This window comes from Dendropsophus ebraccatus, chromosome 8 (genome assembly GCF_027789765.1).
Source record: "Dendropsophus ebraccatus isolate aDenEbr1 chromosome 8, aDenEbr1.pat, whole genome shotgun sequence".
Lineage (NCBI taxonomy): Eukaryota > Metazoa > Chordata > Amphibia > Anura > Hylidae > Dendropsophus > Dendropsophus ebraccatus.
Window position 1 is genome coordinate 55,570,635 of NC_091461.1, and position 19,730 is coordinate 55,590,364.

The 19,730-nt window shown below is 44.8% G+C and overlaps 1 protein-coding gene across 3 annotated transcripts in view; it reads right to left on the reverse strand.

The window, feature by feature from the left end:
• HERC4 (HECT and RLD domain containing E3 ubiquitin protein ligase 4) overlaps nt 1–19,435 on the reverse strand; it is a 53,346-nt gene extending 33,911 nt beyond the window's left edge. The window contains exons 1-11 of one of the 3 annotated variants that reach the window (XM_069980412.1): nt 19,083–19,435; nt 10,576–10,873; nt 8,118–8,277; nt 6,520–6,596; nt 5,895–6,116; nt 4,481–4,572; nt 3,566–3,696; nt 2,448–2,608; nt 2,278–2,354; nt 1,284–1,408; nt 426–485 (exon numbers count right to left, since the gene is read on the reverse strand). In XM_069980412.1, coding sequence (XP_069836513.1) covers nt 426–485; nt 1,284–1,408; nt 2,278–2,354; nt 2,448–2,608; nt 3,566–3,696; nt 4,481–4,572; nt 5,895–6,116; nt 6,520–6,596; nt 8,118–8,277; nt 10,576–10,801 — 1,331 coding nt within the window. In that variant the 5' untranslated portion in view covers nt 10,802–10,873; nt 19,083–19,435. Of the gene's footprint in view, nt 1–425; nt 486–1,283; nt 1,409–2,277; nt 2,355–2,447; nt 2,609–3,565; nt 3,697–4,480; nt 4,573–5,894; nt 6,117–6,519; nt 6,597–8,117; nt 8,278–10,575; nt 10,874–19,069 lie in introns of all 3 variants that reach the window. The other 2 variants (XM_069980413.1, XM_069980414.1) reach the window with 2 other exon arrangements.
• Nucleotides 19,436–19,730: the final 295 nt, after the last annotated feature.

A 19,730-nucleotide genomic window follows, 5' to 3' on the forward strand; every position in this document is an offset into this window, starting at 1 on the left:
GAATGTCTGGATACAACAGAAGCAGAGAAGTCATCATATACTCACTAACCGCATTACTCCCTTTTCTAAGGGTCTACTCCCACAAATTCAACCAGCATAGCTTTGGGGGTGACCACAATGGCAAAGTAACACTAAAGTGATGCAGACAGTAGTGTTCCTAATATGGCTAACCAAATCAGCTTAAAATATCTCATATCAAACACATAATGAGAAGAGGTGGTAAATAGCAGCCTATATTAGAACACAGGCTATAGTCTTGCATGCATACATTTTGCTATTTATTTTACATTTATGCATACATAATTCTTAATAAAGAAAATGTTGGGTTTATCATCTTGTCGGTGGTGGTACCATTCATTACAAATCACTCTTCATAGAGATGAGAAGCAGAAATATTTACAAAACTAAGTTGGTGCAATACTTACCTGGTCGAGAGAAAACTTCCATTTATACAAGCGGCAGATGAGAAGACTTTGTCAATTTCACTATTGAAACAAAAAGAAAACATACACCTATCAAGAACCTCTGAGGGGTTAGGCTGACTCAGATACCAAAAGTATTATTTTCTATGGGATCCTATTTGTGTTGTATGATTCCCTCTTGTTCTAACTTGCATAAATTTGTCTTCGTCTAGTTGCACAGACTGATTTATTTTTCTACATTTCCCCCTTAAAAAAAGTAGTCAATTACAGACTTATGGTGCACAAAAGGTGTTTCTATGTAATACCTTTGCTAGTACATTGACTGCTTGCTTGCTTGAAGTGACTCTGTACCCACTGTGCAGCTCCACCCCCCACCCACCCCCAATCTACTTATACCTTTGTGTTTCTGGTAGACTTTTTAAAAATGGTGGTGGTGCTTTTGTGAGGCTGAAAATCCAACTATTATTGGGGTCTAGCTGTGTCAAAGAAGCGGGGCTTAGAGCGCTCGTGATGTGGGGTTGCTCTCTGCTCCCCCTGGATTCCTGTTCCAACCCCAGGCCGACGGCACAGTGTAAGCTGTCACTGTGCATGCTCCACTGTTCTTCCCCAGGGCACATCTGCAGTGACGTTGTTGGTCCCATTTTGCTTCAGTGGTGTGTCCTCCTTGCGCCACCCCTGCCCCATGGGCCTGCACCGCCTCTCCTCTGCCTGTCGCCGCCTCCCTAACACCCCCCCCCCCCACACCTCCCCTAAGCTTAGGAATAAGCAAGATCAAATTAACAATTGTTCTACCCATCATAAATTATAAAATATCACAAAATAAAGGATAAATGAGTTGTATTTATTGGGCGTTTTGCTTACTTCACTATATCTAATGGAAGCCTTCCTGAAGAGAAATTCAGCCATCTTTGTATAAGCTCCTCATTTATGGTCCATATATGTCTGGAATGATTGCAGTTTCTGAAGTCATCTGGTAGGACTTGGTTCTAAAAATTAGAAATGCCACTGTTTAAAATGTAATTCATACTTCAGGTATATTTGTCAAAACAAAAGGGTAGGTTATACCTAGAAATGAATACAAGAAAATATCTATTTGGCAGTCTGCAGGAACTTACAGGGGTTGGCCACTTAATAGTAAAATAGTTCAGTATATAGTATTAGTAGGTGTACTCACTGTACATACTGACAGCAGCTCCCCGTGTACCTCATAAGAGCCAATATCAGACTCCCCTTCACTAGGCTGTGCTGTCCTGCTCTGTTATGTTTCTGCCCATAAGATGGCTGACATGGAGGAACATGTGACCATGCCCCCCCCCCAGTGTCCTCCATAGACATATCCAGGCTCAGTGGTGGACACTGGGGGGGCGGAGCATGGTCACATGTTCCTACATGTCAAGACATTTTATGGACAGGAACACCACAGAGCAGGGCAGCACAGCCTGGAGGAGATGAGTCTGATTTTAGCTCTATGAGGTACACAGGGAGCTGCTGTCAGTATATACAGTGAGTATACTTAATGTACACTGAACTATTTTACTATAAAGTGGCCAACCCCTTTAAGATACGTAATACAACAGACTCATGGAAATCTAGTAGAAACAAAGGGAAAAGGGAGGCTTGGCTGTTCATCATGTTTTGGTTAGGGTGTCTGAATATGATAGAATATTAAAACTAAAGAGTTTAATTCAAAAGGTTAGAAAAGTGTCTGAATGGTGGTGGTCCCACTGTTATGACACTCTTTTGATACATATTTTTAACTATCCTGTTGGGATTAACATTGGAGTTTAGCTGGTTAAATAAGAAAATTCTAGATAATTTAAAGAAAGTAATGACCGCCTACTGTGTTTTTGATTACCTGTACATTAAAGTAATTTGCAAAGCTTTGATCTCCGCCAGAGAAAATTTTCCTCACACAGTAGGACTCTTCTATTCCTAGAATACAATACACAATCTGCCATCAATACATGTATAATTATTTAAGCGACCAACACAAAAGAGGTATAAACCAACAAAATAACCACTTACTGTCAGGATGCTGGGAATATTCACTGTGGGATATCAGGTTTCCTTTCACAGTAAAAGGACTTTTTCTATTACACGTTGACCCAGTTCCTAGTTGTCCATTGCCACCAAGTCCAAATGAGTATATACGGCCTGACGAAGGAACAAAGGCTAGTGTGTGTTGTCTAGAGACACACAAAAAAATCTATACGTTAGAAAAAATTCTGTAACTAAAGATTTCATTGTAAATAGTAGTGCCCTATTACACAGAGTGATAATCTATGTGATCGGCACATATTTACAAAGCCTTCACAAGGCATGATCACTTGTGCAGCAGGGCCATACTCACCTACCACCAATACCCCACTATTCCCCATTGTTGAGCACTTCCTGTCTGTGTCTCAACTGATAGGAAATGACACTATTAAATCACCAGCTAAAGGGGGGAGGCAGGGTCACCATTACATCCTGCGATTGGCTAAGGAGACATAATCTGTGTGTCAAGACACAAAAAGAAAACGCTCACCAGTGGGGACTGACCTCATTAGAATGGCAGTCAGTGCTAAGGTGGGGAGGCAGGTGAGTACCAGTTTTTATTTTTAACCCCCATCATGAGTCCTTTACAGACAACACTTTTGAAAGCTTTGAAAGCTTAAAAGGGGTACTCTGGCCGGGACCCCTTTTCTGGCAATGCCTGGAGAGGGGGTGGATGAAAACAATTATCCATTTACCTACCTGGCTCCAGTGCTGTCGCTTGCATTCCGCCACTCCAGTCCCCTGATGTCTGCTCGCTTCCTGGTCTGAAACTGTACTTGAGATGTGATGTGGCAGGCCCCCTCAGCCTCTGCTGCTGAATGGCTAAGCAGGTCTGCCACGTCACATCTCAAGTCCAGTCTAAGACCAGGAAATGGCTGGGCACCGCAGCAGAAGAATGTGGGCGGCAGTGCTGCAGCCAGAAAGGTGAGTGGTGGTGTTGTTTTCACACTCACCCTCTTTGGGCATTGCTGAAAAAGGGGTTCCGGACAGAGTTCTCCTTTAACTAAGGTACTGAATATATAAAAAGTTATTGCATCTCACACGTACAAAAAAGTCTAAAATGTGTCAGCAACACTATAAACTAAAAGTACTAATTAAACATTCACCTTCCACAAGCGATTTGTGTGACAAGGTTTCCCATAAGTTCAAACACTTTCCTGGGGTTGACTTCATGGTTTGTAGAATTGTGACCAAGTTGTCCATATCCTCCAGCTCCAAAAGTAAAAACTCCTCCTTCCTAAGGAGACCAGAAAACATAATTATAAAGTAAAGCTGCATTCATCTCATCTGAAAGGGCTGGAGTGGATTTTCTTCTTTGCTGCAGCAATTAAAGAGAATTTCATTTTTATCAAGTAGGTTTATAGGGAATCTGTCAGCACCCGGGATCCTCCTGAGGCGCACAGCTCCTGTGTCATGTAATACAGGGGAGGGACGTGAATACAGGGGAGGAAACAGGGAAATGGGGGAGGGGCAGAATCATGACAAAAAGGAGGAGGGGAGGAAGCATAAAAGGATAAAAGAGGAGGAGGGAGACAAAAGCCCCTATTACACGGGGCAATGTAAAGGAGAAAACGAACACTGTCAGCGCTCACTTGCTCCTCGTTCCCACTCGCTGCTGGCGCTATTATACGCGTCAGCAGCAAGCGGGTAAGAGCCAGGGTGGCTGTGGGGAGCTGCAGGGGTGGGGGCTAGGGTCTAGCGATCATCCAGGCAGCCCATAGAGGAAAGCAGGAATCTGCTGCCGTTGCTCCTATTCCACGGAGCGACAGAAGCAGATCATTGCTATCTTAGTAGTTTGTCTTTCAATATCGTTCATGTCGGCTGATCGTTGTCTATTACATGAGGTTATCGCCGTAACGGCCAATAATCGTTTTGTATAATAGTGCCTTAAGGGTCATTTTTAAACAATTACCGATGAGTACAACAGGGCTGCTTTTGTTTTTGTTTTGTTTTTTAATATGGCCTGGGCGGAATATCCTTTAACTGCAACAAATACAGTTCACCTTAGTATGTTTCTTTACCTTTGTTAGTGCAGCAGTATGATCTTCACCACAGCAGATATGTACAATTTTCTGACTACGTAATGATTTAAGCAGACACGGACTATATCTGTCTGTAAATAAAAAGAGCAATGAGAGACAACCGAAGCACTGATTACACACTAAAAATAGTGATACACAGTTAACCCCTTAATGACCAAAAACTGGGGGGGTTTTTATTGTCACCTTCCAAGTGCCATAACATTTTCATTCTTTAGTCAACATACCTTTATGACAGCTTATTATTGCCAGGCAAATTATACTTTCTATCGGCACCATTTTAAGGCATTTATGACTTTTTCCGGAGACAAAATTAACAAAATACATCAAGTCTGGTCTCGTAATAAAATTATATTTTTCAAAACTTCAAATTTTTACATTTTATTAGTCCTACAAAGGGACTTTAATGAACTACATTGTACTACCAGTATGGTACGGTATATTAAAAGTGTCAACATAACATTGACAAGCAACCTAACTGGAGTTGCCGAAGCCAAAACAGAGTAGGCACGAATACATGGCGTACCTGGGGACCTTCAGAAGGCCCCCTGCTGCTGTAGAAATTCATCCGCACCCCAGTAATTGCATCACCACGGTGCTTATGTGGTGACAAGAGCCCAGAAACCACTTAAATGCCACAATCACAATTTGACCAAAGCATCTAAGGGGTTAAACTACAAAGGTCTCACTGCTCTTGATATATAGAGCAGGGGCCCTGTCATGCAACATCCAAATTTCTGTGATATTCTGCACAGACAACCAGTGCCAGGCTACTTTTGCCCCACATACAAAAGACGTATTTGGTAATTTAGGGGATAAAATTAAGCTCCAAAATTCCAATCCGAAGGTTTAAGATATTTTTATGAGGACATGGCACATCCATGAGTTTTGTCCATCTGCTTAACTCTGGTGTGGTGCGGCGGACATTGTTGCTGCAGAGAGGTGTCTGTGGGGTGGTGGGGCCCAGAGCAAAGAGGGCTAGGTCTAGCGGCAGTGCTGTCGCTGGACCACTAGGTTGCTACCTCAGTGGGCACTTTTGTTGATAATGGTCACTGCCCAGCACTACATCATTTAAGTAAGGACCCACACAAATTAGGAACCATAAAGTGGTGTGTGGGCTGTAATTAAAATGTACCTGGCTTCAAATGTCAGTATTAATAGTGATGAGAAGCAGAGGATCAGTGTTTAGCATGAGGTGTTCTTTTCTCTTCATGGAATTACTTAAAGGAGAAGTCCAGCGAATTTTTATTAGAGTATTGTACTGCCCCCCAAAATTTGTATAACTTTTAGGGGACAATACAATAATAAAAATTTTCAGACTTCTCCTTTAAGCAAGGTATTTTTTTTTTTAATCAACCCTACGTACAAATGTACAAAAAAAAAAAATCATTCTTACCAGTTTCATCATTAAGACCAAGTTGTCCAAATTTGTTCCGACCCCAACCAAAAACTGCTCCTGATGGCGTCAAAGCAAAGCTATGTCCTCCCCCTGAGGCAATCTGGTAAAAGGGAATCCCGGAGAGTGACTTCAATCGTCTGGGTGTTGTCTCTTTCTTAAATTCACAGCCTAGTCCAAGCTGGCCATATCTGTTGTCTCCCCAAACAAAAATTTCACTTTCTGTGGAATAAAACAAAAAGGGAGAAAATATAATTTCATTTTTTTCCAGTCCGGAGTAGTCTGGAAGCAGCCAAATGGGCCGTTTTATTCAATGTACGCAACATCCATTAGGGGTTAAAGGGAGCACCTCTTGGGAGTTATGGGAACAGTGTAGATACACACACTGCTACACCGATCATGCAACTGCCATCAACGTGAATGGGAGTTATCCACACTGCGAAAAACAGCTTTTGGATACTTAAGGTCCCAAGATAGCTGGGGCTGCTGGTAGGAGGCTGTATTCAGAGAATTAGGATGAGGTTATGATTGTGTAGTACATGTAAATATCTGAGGCACAAGAAACCATAATAATCTAACATTAATTACAGTGCACAAAAACCTTTTACTACTATTAAGATCTTACCTCTGGTGAGGGAAACTGAGTGCATATGACCACAGGCTACTTGCACAATCTGCACATCAGATAAACTCTTTATATTTCTGGGGGGAAAAAAGATTAAATAAATCTATATTAACAAATAAAATGCTATGTATAAAGTAAAACGCATTGTCATGAAATTATTGTGTAGGATATACTGTACATCACTGTGCAGAAACTGAGCTTGTGTAGAAGACAAATTACTATGATCAGACATTGAGAAATGGTGCCTCCCCAACTGTGACTAACAAGACATGTCCCGACACACCCGTACCTGTGTGAATAGGCCAGAGCTGCAGTCACAATTGTGGCTCAGTATCTACACAGAATCTACACAGCCAGTATCTACACAGCCAAATACAGCAGCAGCACAGGTAAATAGAAAACAAAATAAAAAGAATAAAGATGTAGTGCTCGCCTCACCAAACCGGACCCAGGTTTGTATCAATCCAGAGAATGCAGCAACAGAAAGCACTTCAAATCAAAGGAGTGCTGTCTGTTGCTGCATTCTCTACCCAGAACTTGCTATGCACCTAGTGCTGTACAGTGGTCTGAAGTTGGACAATGAGGGGCAATGAGTCTCAACCTCAATCCAAACATTCAGTAAGACTACAACACTCTTTATGCAGTATATACTCACACAAAAAACTTCAGCGCCAATACAGGCAATTGGACGTTATGATAAAGGTCCATGGATTTTTTTAAGAAATTTACAGGGGATTTTGTTGGGGAGCTGTGTGTGATATCAGCCTTAGTGATCATGGTCCCCCTGCACACTGCCATGTTTAGTCTGTGAAATATGGTCCATATTATCGCCACGTTTCACAAACTAAACGGATCCCTGTAAATGGGACTCTCTGTATTATAATGAGTTATGATGCAGTGAGCTCCAAAGAGGCCATAGTATCACGTGACTGATAACAAAAAGCTGTGTCTTAGTAGGGTGTTACGCTGAACATTTAAGAGCTCACAGCGTCATGATTCATGCAGTGAGAGCCATTCACATGGATACACTCAGTCTCAAATACAGAATACGGAACAAGTTACACGTACTGCACATGGCAGTTTGCATGGAACCTTAAAGGGGTATTCCCCCCAAGAGGTAAAAAAATGTAATACAAAAAATGTGTCCTGCGGGTGAGTGATGGACACAGCCCTGAGGCTCTGGACACAGGGAGTGAGCTGTAGGCTGGGGGTGACCGGGTGGCTGCTTTTAGTTAGCTGCGCTGATCACTGTCTCCCTCTGTAACAGCAGCCACCCCATCAGTGTTCTCAGTCACTTCACTGTGCTGGGACTGAGGACACGTGATGCCGTCTCGGAGGGTCGGGGCCAGGAGCAGGGAGCGTGTCTGGTTGGACTGAGAGCTGATGATTCTATGCAATCCGTGGGGGTGAATGCAGCTGGATAACAGCAACACTGTGCAGAATCCATAATAACTGTATATTGGAAAGATGGAAAGCTACGGGTGGGCAATGTATTTATGCAAAAATAATTTTGGCGAGAATACCCCTTTAATCACATACATCAAGAAAGCAGAAACAGTATATTTACGTACGTATTAAATGATCTTGAAAGTCATTACCTTGGTACTCTGACCCATTCTTCTATTACTGAGAAACCTAGCTGTCCATCTTTAGCCAGACCCCAAGAAAACAATTGACCTTTGTCGTTTAGAGCAAGTGTGTGGGCTTCTCCGCATGAGACAGCAACAATATTCTGAGCATCAAGGGCTCCAACTTGCTCTGGAAAACAGGTGAAGGCATCCGTCACACACAGGAATCTCAGTGTCTCGTCCAACATGTTAGGACAATACATTTTGCTGTAAATCTCTTAAAGCCATGTTCACATAACATACTGTGAATACACTGGGTCTACCAGCCAGAGGAGCTGTAAATACAAGCATACTTACTGTAAAGGAAAGTACAGCAGAGTCTGTCCCATGGAAGCCATGCATGTACATTGAACACATACAAAATATCACTGTACTGATTTCAGCAACCTGCTCTATTGAAGCTAAAAGGACATGGTGTTTAAAAGAGTGCTATGGCAAAAAAAACTCTGCTGTTCTTTCCCTTAAAGGGGCAAGTTTAACTAAATAAACTTTTAACATGTCAAAAAATCATTTCAAAAGTTTTGATCAGTCGGGGCCTAAATGTTTTCAGACCGGGACAGATCAGAAGAACGAGCCGGGAGAAGTCCACACTCTCCTGGCTCTGTGTCACATTGGAAGAGGGCCGCATAATGCAAGTCTATGGGGTACATCTCTCACACTGACACAGAGTACGGGGGAGTGGGGGGGAGAAAGTTGTTGTTTTTTTTTGTTTTTTTATTGAAATAAACACTAAATTTTGAAATTGTTACATGGTCCAGCCTGTGGCACTCCACTAGTGACTTCTTACACATTAGAAATCGTCCAAAGCAGAACCAGGGCTGAACAAATCCCAGGAGGGATACAGCCAAAGTTCCTAGACATTTGCTACAAGTGTCTCATTTGTCTTCTTTTCTAACCTTTGCCATGAATGTTGTTACTGCAAGGCCACTAAAAGCTACAACTCTTCAAATGTATGTTATTCTGTCTATCCCTGCTTTTAAAAAATGCCATCCCTTTATATCCAATTTTCTTAACCCTGATCAGTAACATAAGGAAATAAAAGAGAACCGTTCCTGAGCTTATCACATGAGAACAAGAGCCGAGAGTTTCCAGCAGATAAGGGGAAGTCAAGAAAAAGTCTACTGTACAACTAACTACTGAGCAACGGTTTGACTACTCTGCAACTTGGTTGTCTGGGGTGATGCCATCAATTGTGAAGTAATATTCCTACACAATCAAACAATCCACCGCTGTGAGAACTAATATAAGATTAGCAAGTGACAATCTGCCAGATCAGTGCTCCCTTACATAGCCAATTATATGGCTCAACTAGCCCTTGCTTTTATAGAAAATAATAAAGTTTATCTTAAGTCATCATGCTCCCCGATGTTCTCCTGCCTGTTTCCTGCTGACCAGAGCCACCTCTGACGCTTTTAAACCCATCTCTGAAGTGACAGGCTGCTCAGCCAATCACTGACCAAGAAAGGACAGCGCCACGGCCAGTGATTAGCTGAACGGCCTGTCACTTTAGAGACGGGTGTAAAAGCTTCAGCTATGGCTTTGGTCAATAGGGAAAAGGCAGGAGGACACCGTCGACTATGCACCTTCTACAACATGGAGCGACGCGTGGTCGGCACCCAAAGTGCTGAAAGACAAGGATCAGCTGATGATCAGTTCCTTAGCTGATAGTTGTCTTTATTACATGAGGCGATATCTGCCTAATTACACAATTGCTCTGTGTAATAGAGCCCTTAGATGACCCAAGCACATCTGTAAAACCGATCTCTTTGATCACAGCTCATATACATTGCTTTTACAAGGCTCAAGCCGTCCTCCACATACCCTCTATTACATGGGGTAATATGCAGACAGCAGCTGATGTTTTCTCAGTGGATCAAAGTTACTCCATCAGCGGTTGATCTTTGGCCATATTACACAGGAAGATGTTGCCCTGGTAAGCCAATAACTGCCCCATGTAATAGGGCCCATAGGGTTATAGGCGTTTCTGGGAAACTGTGAAAAGGTAACACAAAAGGGGGTACATTTACATGTATTGGATCTGACACTGTGTAAACTAATTTAAATGAACAGCTGAACACAGCATACGATCTGCAGTGTATACAGTATGTGTAACATATCCTATTAGCTAAAGTGATAAATTTTGGTGTTCCTCATAACCCCTCTAAAATGGAATAGTAATTTTGTGATATTATCTATGGCGGCTCTTTTGCAGGAGATATCCAAAAACAAAAAGGTTTTGGAATCACATCATCAACTCTTTCAGTACATGTCTGTAATGGACCTTTGCACTTGTAGCATTCTGCCTGAAGCACAGCGAAAATAGGCCTGTCACTATACGTTACCATTGTCGGCTTCAACAGAAAAGAAGAAATAGTTTCCGAATTGCTTACAAATCCTATAAACAGTGTACAGTAATACAGGTCCTTACCTGGCTTTTTTCTGCCTTTGTCATGACCTAGCTGCCCTAGATCATTACACCCACACGTGTAGACAGTCCCATCATCCAGGACAAAAACAGTATGTCTGCTTCCACACCCAACATCCCGCACAAGTTTGTTGGAGAAGAAGTCACATCTTCTGGGCTCTACAACGATTTCTTCATCAATTCCACCTAGTCCCAGCTGCCCGAAGGAAGCATTGCCCCAGCACAACATGATGGTTGGGATTCAGCGATATTCCAGGACCGCAGAACGACGAGCGGCTTTTACTGCTAGGACATTGGAGGGCTGCAAAAACAGAATCAGGTTAATAACAAAAATAAATTAATCATCAGTATGTAGTAATAGGAACTTGACAAATAAGCCAGCTACTGAGAAGCACAATGTTCTGGGAAATGTTACTTGCATGACAGCTCTTTTAGTCAGTAAGTTTTTCAGAACGTGACATAAATATGTGCTGGCACAAAGTGTCTAAATGCAGACATGTATCACCACAGGCCCACACGACCATATAAACTATCCATTGTACAGGGCCTATATAGCGAGCTCTATCCATTGTACAGGGCCTATATAGTGAGCTCTTACTCTACCCTGTGCCAATCGATTATTGTTTGAAAGTTGCGGCATTGCATAGTATTATATCCAGGTATTGTTTATTGTAATCACTCAGAAAGGAACCACACAAATATATAGGGGCCCTCTGTACTGCTGTACAAGCTTCATGTATTGCAATGTACTTAGACTCACACACTGCTGCTTCTAAGCCAAGAGTCTTGCTTTTGTTGCAACAGTTTCCTCTAATAGTCTGAACTGAAGCAATTCCCCGCCGGACATTGATCTGTCATTTCTCACATAGAATTCCATAACTATGATAAAAGAAGTAACCTCATTGTCAATAAACAATATTATACAGTACTGGCGTGTCTGATGTCACTTAGTAACACTTAACCCCAGGTGTGAGGTTCTCACATGACAGGTCAAGGTACACAAGCATGTGATGTTACTCCAGCAGATGATACTGTAGTCTACAAGGTCACACAATATGTTTATAAATATCCCATGTATGTACATCTCTCTCATATGATACAACGTTCTGCAGGGATTGTAACGTTATTCCAATGTGACCACTCCATCCAATAAACAGGATTGTGTTGATGCAAGGAAACCCCCCCGCTGCCCTCCTTTCAGCTGCATAGAGGCTCTAGTTATGGCAGCCCGCATCGACTGAACGTGAGGAGGAAGGAAGGAGAACCCTGGTGCACTGCATGGCTTTCTGCTCCCTACATTAAAGGATACACACCACCATAAGGAGTGTTCCGATTCAACTAAATGGGCTTAGAAGGTGGTGACTCAGAATTCCTGCCACTGCCCCGATTTAAAGCTACGATGGGAAGGGGAATTCTCATAAATGCCTAATACATTATATTTCCTCACTTTAATCACTAGAAAACATATCCTGGCATAGTAAAAGTAAGCATATATAACACACTATATTCTCAAGATACTGGCCATGTATTATTCATTCTTTAGGACATGGGATATGGTGGTAAGAGATATGGAAAGCGATATGGATAAGGGTAAGGAAAGGGATATGGTGGTAAATGGAGAAAGTGAAAGAATAAGGGGAATACTGCACTAGCTCTGCCAGAAAACAGTGGGGTATAAGAGGTCGGCCATGGACAAACAACAGAGCGAGGTGGAGTACAGATTGTGAGACCGAGACTTGTGGTCATAATATGGATGCAAAAAAGCATGACGCAAGATAGGGAGAATGCAGTCAATAGGTAGATGCATGGCAGGGGATCCAGCAGCTCAGGAATATGACAAGCCCCTGTCTCTCAGCATTCTATACAGTGTATGTATACCCAGAGTACAGAATATTCATACATAAGAGACTGCTGAAACCAGGGTGGCAGTCACCCTGTCTTCTACGAAACAACTGGTGATAACCCATTTATTCTTCCTTGGAAGGCCTAAGGAGGAACACATTTAGTTACTTTCAATATGTAACAAGAAGCTTTTTTTTTTTTTTTTTTTTTACTCTCCCTTTCAATGCAGCAATGTACTGATGTGCCCCTAAGGACTTCCCTGGTGTCATGTACATATCATAAACAGCGGCATAAAGAATAGTTTTGCTTTCACTTATCTTTCTGTTTCAGTTTCCCAGCCATTTGCAAATACATTTGCAAAAATAACCTGGATGACGAATTATCAACAATGGGAGGGAAAGACAACAATGGGAGACAAGTCTGCTGAATAAATGCATTTGCAAATATATTTAACTTGAGGAGCCTTAGAAGTATAAATTTATTAATTGAGATGGGAATACCCCTTTAAATGCCCAAACACAGTCGACTAGTGACTATTTATAGGCCATTTCCCGCACATGTATGTTTGTGGTCTGCCACACTTTTCAGTCCCACTAAACAAATTTATAAATGTGGTAAATGACCCATAAGTCGTCTTTAGTCAACCATGTTAGAGCCATCGCTGAATGGGTCCACTGCCAGTGTACATTGGCATACCTTTTTGACAGATACCAATAACGTGAAGTGAACCCAGCCTTACACTAGAGGCTGACAATCCCTCCTGACCACCTCTTGTTCACAGCAGAGGGTTTGCTGCCTTGTATAACGGTGGCGGCATAATTCTTTCTCCCATCCTGAACGGCTCACAAGTTATGTTCAGAAACAGCGACTCTGACCCCCAGCTCCATTATAAGGAGCTGGGGGTCATATGGCATCACATAGCCACAATGTTCATGAGAACAAAGCTATTGCTACACAGATACATTGTATACTGTCCTAAGGCATGGGTCTCCAAACTGCGGCCCTCATGCCTGGATAGCTAAAGCTTTGGATTTGGCTGTCCAGGCATGATGGGAAATGTAGTTTTGCAACAGCTGGAGGGCCGCAGTTTGGAGACCAATGTCCTAGGGAATACAGGCAGCCTCCCCTATTATACTGTCCTGAGGAATACAGGCAGCCTCCCCTATTATACTGTCCTGAGGAATACAGGCAGCCTCCCCTATTATACTGTCCTGAAGAATACAGGCAGCCTCCCTTATTATACTGTCCTGAGGAATACTGGCAGCCTCCCTTATTATACTATCCTAAGGAATACAGGCAGCCTCCCCTATTATACTGTCCTAACGAATACAGGCAGCCTCCCCTATTATACTGTCCTGAGGAATACTGGCAGCCTCCCCTATTACACTGTCCTGAGGAATACAGGCAGCCTCCCCTATTATACTGTCCTAAGGAATACAGGCAGCCTCCCCTATTATACTGTCCTAAGGAATACTGGCAGCCTCCCCTATTACACTGTCCTGAGGAATACTGGCAGCCTCCCCTATTATAATGTCCTAAGGAATACTGGCAGCCTCCCCTATTACACTGTCCTGAGGAATACTGGCAGCCTCCCCTATTATACTATCCTAAGGAATACAGGCAGCCTCCCCTATTATACTGTCCTGAGGAATACAGGCAGCCTCCCCTATTATACTGTCCTGAGGAATACAGGCAGCCTCCCCTATTATACTGTCCTGAGGAATACAGGCAGCCTCCCCTATTATACTGTCCTGAGGAATACAGGCAGCCTCCCCTATTATACTGTCCTAACGAATACAGGCAGCCTCCCCTATTATACTGTCCTGAGGAATACAGGCAGCCTCCCCTATTATACTGTCCTGAGGAATACAGGCAGCCTCCCCTATTATACTGACCTGAGGAATACAGGCAGCCTCCCCTATTATACTGTCCTGAGGAATACTGGCAGCCTCCCCTATTATACTGACCTGAGGAATACAGGCAGCCTTCCCTATTATACTGTCCTGAGGAATACAGGCAGCCTCCCCTATTATACTGTCCTGAGGAATACAGGCAGCCTCCCCTATTATACTGTCCTGAGGAATACAGGCAGCCTCCCCTATTATACTGTCCTAAGGAATACAGGCAGCCTCCCCTATTATACTGTCCTGAGGAATACTGGCAGCCTCCCCTATTATACTGTCCTGAGGAATACTGGCAGCCTCCCCTATTATACTATCCTAAGGAATACTGGCAGCCTCCCCTATTATACTGTCCTGAGGAATACAGGCAGCCTCCCCTATTATACTGTCCTGAGGAATACAGGCAGCCTCCCCTATTATACTGTCCTGAGGAATACTGGCAGCCTCCCCTATTATACTATCCTAAGGAATACAGGCAGCCTCCCCTATTATACTGTCCTAAGGAATACAGGCAGCCTCCCCTATTATACTGTCCTGAGGAATACTGGCAGCCTCCCCTATTATACTGTCCTGAGGAATACTGGCAGCCTCCCCTATTATACTGTCCTGAGGAATACAGGCAGCCTCCCCTATTATACTGTCCTGAGGAATACTGGCAGCCTCCCCTATTATACTATCCTAAGGAATACAGGCAGCCTCCCCTATTATACTGTCCTGAGGAATACTGGCAGCCTCCCCTATTATACTGTCCTGAGGAATACTGGCAGCCTCCCCTATTATACTGTCCTGAGGAATACAGGCAGCCTCCCCTATTATACTGTCCTGAGGAATACAGGCAGCCTCCCCTATTATACTGTCCTGAGGAATACTGACAGCCTCCCCTATTATACTGTCCTAACGAATACAGGCAGCCTCCCCTATTATACTATCCTGAGGAATACTGTCAGCCTCCCCTATTATACTATCCTGAGGAATACAGGCAGCCTCCCCTATTATACTGTCCTAACGAATACAAGCAGCCTCCCCTATTATACTGTCCTGAGGAATACAGGCAGCCTCCCCTATTATACTGTCCTGAGGAATACAGGCAGCCTCCCCTATTATACTGTCCTGAGGAATACAGGCAGCCTCCCCTATTATACTGTCCTGAGGAATACAGGCAGCCTCCCCTATTATACTGTCCTGAGGAATACAGGCAGCCTCCCCTATTATACTGTCCTAAGGAATACAGGCAGCCTCCCCTATTATACTGTCCTGAGGAATACAGGCAGCCTTCCCTATTATACTGTCCTAAGGAATACAGGCAGCCTTCCCTATTATACTGTCCTAAGGAATACAGGCAGCCTCCCCTATTATACTGTCCTAACGAATACAGGCAGCCTCCCCTATTATACTGTCCTGAGGAATACAGGCAGCCTCCCCTATTATACTGTCCTGAGGAATACAGGCAGCCTCCCCTATTATACTGTCCTGAGGAATACAGGCAGCCTCCCCTATTATACTGTCCTGAGGAATACAGGCAGCCTCCCCTATTATACTGTCCTGAGGAATACAGGCAGCCTCCCCTATTATACTGTCCTAAGGAATACAGGCAGCCTCCCCTATTATACTGTCCTGAGGAATACAGACAGCCTCCCCTATTATACTGACCTGAGGAATACAGGCAGCCTCCCCTATTATACTGTCCTAAGGAATACAGGCAGCCTCCCCTATTACACTGTCCTGAGGAATACAGGCAGCCTCCCCTATTACACTGTCCTGAGGAATACTGGCAGCCTCCCCTATTATACTGTCCTGAGGAATACAGGCAGCCTCCCCTATTATACTATCCTAAGGAATACAGGCCGCCTCCCCTATTATACTGTCCTAAGGAATACAGGCAGCCTCCCCTATTATACTGTCCTAAGGAATACAGGCAGCCTCCCCTATTATACTGTCCTGAGGAATACAGGCAGCCTCCCCTATTATACTATCCTAAGGAATACTGGCAGCCTCCCTTATTATACTATCCTAAGGAATACAGGCAGCCTCCCTTATTATACTATCCTAAGGAATACAGGCAGCCTCCCCTATTATACTGTCCTAAGGAATACAGGCAGCCTCCCCTATTATACTGTCCTAACGAATACAGGCAGCCTCCCCTATTATACTATCCTGAGGAATACTGGCAGCCTCCCTTATTATACTGTCCTGAGGAATACAGGCAGCCTCCCCTATTATACTGACCTGAGGAATACAGGCAGCCTCCCCTATTATACTGTCCTGAGGAATACAGGCAGCCTCCCCTATTATACTATCCTAAGGAATACTGGCAGCCTCCCTTATTATACTATCCTAAGGAATACAGGCAGCCTCCCCTATTATACTGACCTAAGGAATACAGGCAGCCTCCCCTATTATACTGTCCTGAGGAATACAGGCAGCCTCCCCTATTATACTGTCCTAACAAATACAGGCAGCCTCCCCTATTATACTATCCTGAGGAATACTGGCAGCCTCCCTTATTATACTGTCCTGAGGAATACAGGCAGCCTCCCCTATTATACTGACCTGAGGAATACAGGCAGCCTCCCCTATTATACTGTCCTGAGGAATACAGGCAGCCTCCCCTATTATACTATCCTGAGGAATACAGGCAGCCTCCCCTATTATACTATCCTAAGGAATACAGGCAGCCTCCCCTATTATACTGTCCTAACGAATACAGGCAGCCTCCCCTATTATACTGACCTGAGGAATACAGGCAGCCTCCCCTATTATACTGTCCTGAGGAATACAGGCAGCCTCCCTTATTATACTATCCTAAGGAATACTGACAGCCTCCCCTATTATACTGTCCTAAGGAATACAGGCAGCCTCCCCTATTATACTGTCCTAAGGAATACTGGCAGCCTCCCCTATTATACTGTCCTAACGAATACAGGCAGCCTCCCCTATTATGCTGTCCTAAGGAATACAGGCAGCCTCCCCTATTATACTGTCCTAACGAATACAGGCAGCCTCCCCTATTATACTGTCCTAAGGAATACAGGCAGCCTCCCCTATTATACTGTCCTAACGAATACAGGCAGCCTCCCCTATTATACTGTCCTGAGGAATACAGGCAGCCTCCCCTATTATACTGTCCTAACGAATACAGGCAGCCTCCCCTATTATACTGACCTGAGGAATACAGGCAGCCTCCCCTATTATACTGTCCTGAGGAATACAGGCAGCCTCCCCTATTATACTATCCTAAGGAATACAGGCAGCCTCCCCTATTATACTATCCTAAGGAATACAGGCAGCCTCCCCTATTATACTATCCTAAGGAATACAGGCAGCCTCCCCTATTATACTGTCCTGAGGAATACAGGCAGCCTCCCCTATTATACTGTCCTGAGGAATACAGGCAGCCTCCCCTATTATACTGTCCTGAGGAATACAGGCAGCCTCCCCTATTATACTGTCCTGAGGAATACAGGCAGCCTCCCCTATTATACTGTCCTAAGGAATACAGGCAGCCTCCCCTATTATACTGTCCTGAGGAATACAGGCAGCCTCCCCTATTATACTATCCTAAGGAATACAGGCAGCCTCCCCTATTATACTGTCCTGAGGAATACAGGCAGCCTCCCCTATTATACTGTCCTGAGGAATACAGGCAGCCTCCCCTATTATACTATCCTAAGGAATACAGGCAGCCTCCCTTATTATACTGTCCTGAGGAATACAGGCAGCCTCCCCTATTATACTGTCCTGAGGAATACAGGCAGCCTCCCCTATTATACTGTCCTAAGGAATACTGGCAGCCTCCCCTATTATAATGAACTGGTTTAATTGTACGGTGAAAACACATAAGCGTCCGTCTACAAAAACAGACTCCCACCTATGCCAAGGGTGTTGGGTGGGTCGCTCTTCTTCAGCGATTCACGGTAAACAACAGTTCCATGCAATGAAGGAGTCCGTCAGTATTTGATGGTGGTCAGAACAGTATGACCTGCTGGTGACACCGCTCACCAGTATACAGCGACACCGCTCACCAGTATACAGCGACACCGCTCACCAGTATACAGCGACACCGCTCACCAGTATACAGCGACACCGCTCACCAGTATACAGCGACACCGCTCACCAGTATACAGCGACACCGCTCACCAGTATACAGCTACACCGCTCACCAGTATACAGCGACACCGCTCACCAGTATACAGCGACACCCCTCACCAGTACGTAGCGACAACGCTCACCAGTATATAGAGCCACCCCTCACCAGTATACAGCGACAGCCCTGACCAGTATATAGTGACACCCCTCACCAGTACTGTACATGGAGACCCCTTACAGTGGGCTGTGTATGTGACAGCAGGGAGCGCTCACCAGTACGTAGCGACAACGCTCACCAGTATACAGCGACACCCCTCACCAGTATACAGCGACACCCCTCACCAGTATACAGCGACACCCCTCACCAGTATACAGCGACACCCCTCACCAGTATATAGAGCCACCCCTCACCAGTATATAGAGCCACCCCTCACCAGTACTGTATATGGAGCCCCCTTCTTCAGTGGGCTGTGTATGTGACAGCAGGGAGCGCCCTGCAGCCTCCCGTTATATATAGTATAAGCAGTGTGGGCACAGGGATGACAGGCAGACAGGCCCGGGGCAGCTGCTGTCACTCTCTGTCACTCATGTGTCCACAATAACAATTAGTCAGCAGCACACGCTCCCAGCTCTGCTACATCCACCGCCCGGCACATACACACACTCACCGCCACTACTCACCCGAATCCTCCACGCTCACACACTCCGGGCGGCTCAGTGACGTATAAGGTGCGCGCGGTGACCGGAGGGGAGGGGGTGGAACATTCCAGGGAGTTCTGGGTTACCGGGAGGGGGAGCCTGAGCACCGAGAGGCCTGACGTGCGTATGACGTCATCGGCGCTGCTGGAAACTACCCGAAGGTTCCCGGCTGAGTCCGGTAGTCATGGAGCTCGTCGTGTGTTGTCGGCGGAGGCTGCTGGGAACTGTGAGGAGGGGAGGAGGCTGTTCTGTCACCACAGTAAACATTAGGAAACCTCTGCCCACACAAGTTTGTGGTGGACTTCATGTTCCGGCTCCTTACTGTTTCATCCCCTTGAAGCTGAAGTGCCGGCTGAGAGACTGTGCACACTAGAGTCCCGGCTTATAGAGTGCCGGCTAACAGACTGTGCACACTAGAGTCCCGGCTTATAGAGTGCCGGCTGAGAGACTGTGCACACTAGAGTCCCGGCTTATAGAGTGCCGGCTGAGAGACTGTGCACACTAGAGTCCCGGCTTATAGAGTGCCGGCTGAGAGACTGTGCACATTAGAGTGCCGGCTAAAAGACTGTGCACACTAGAGTCCCGGCTAACAGACTGTGCACACTAGAGTCCCGGCTAACAGACTGTGCA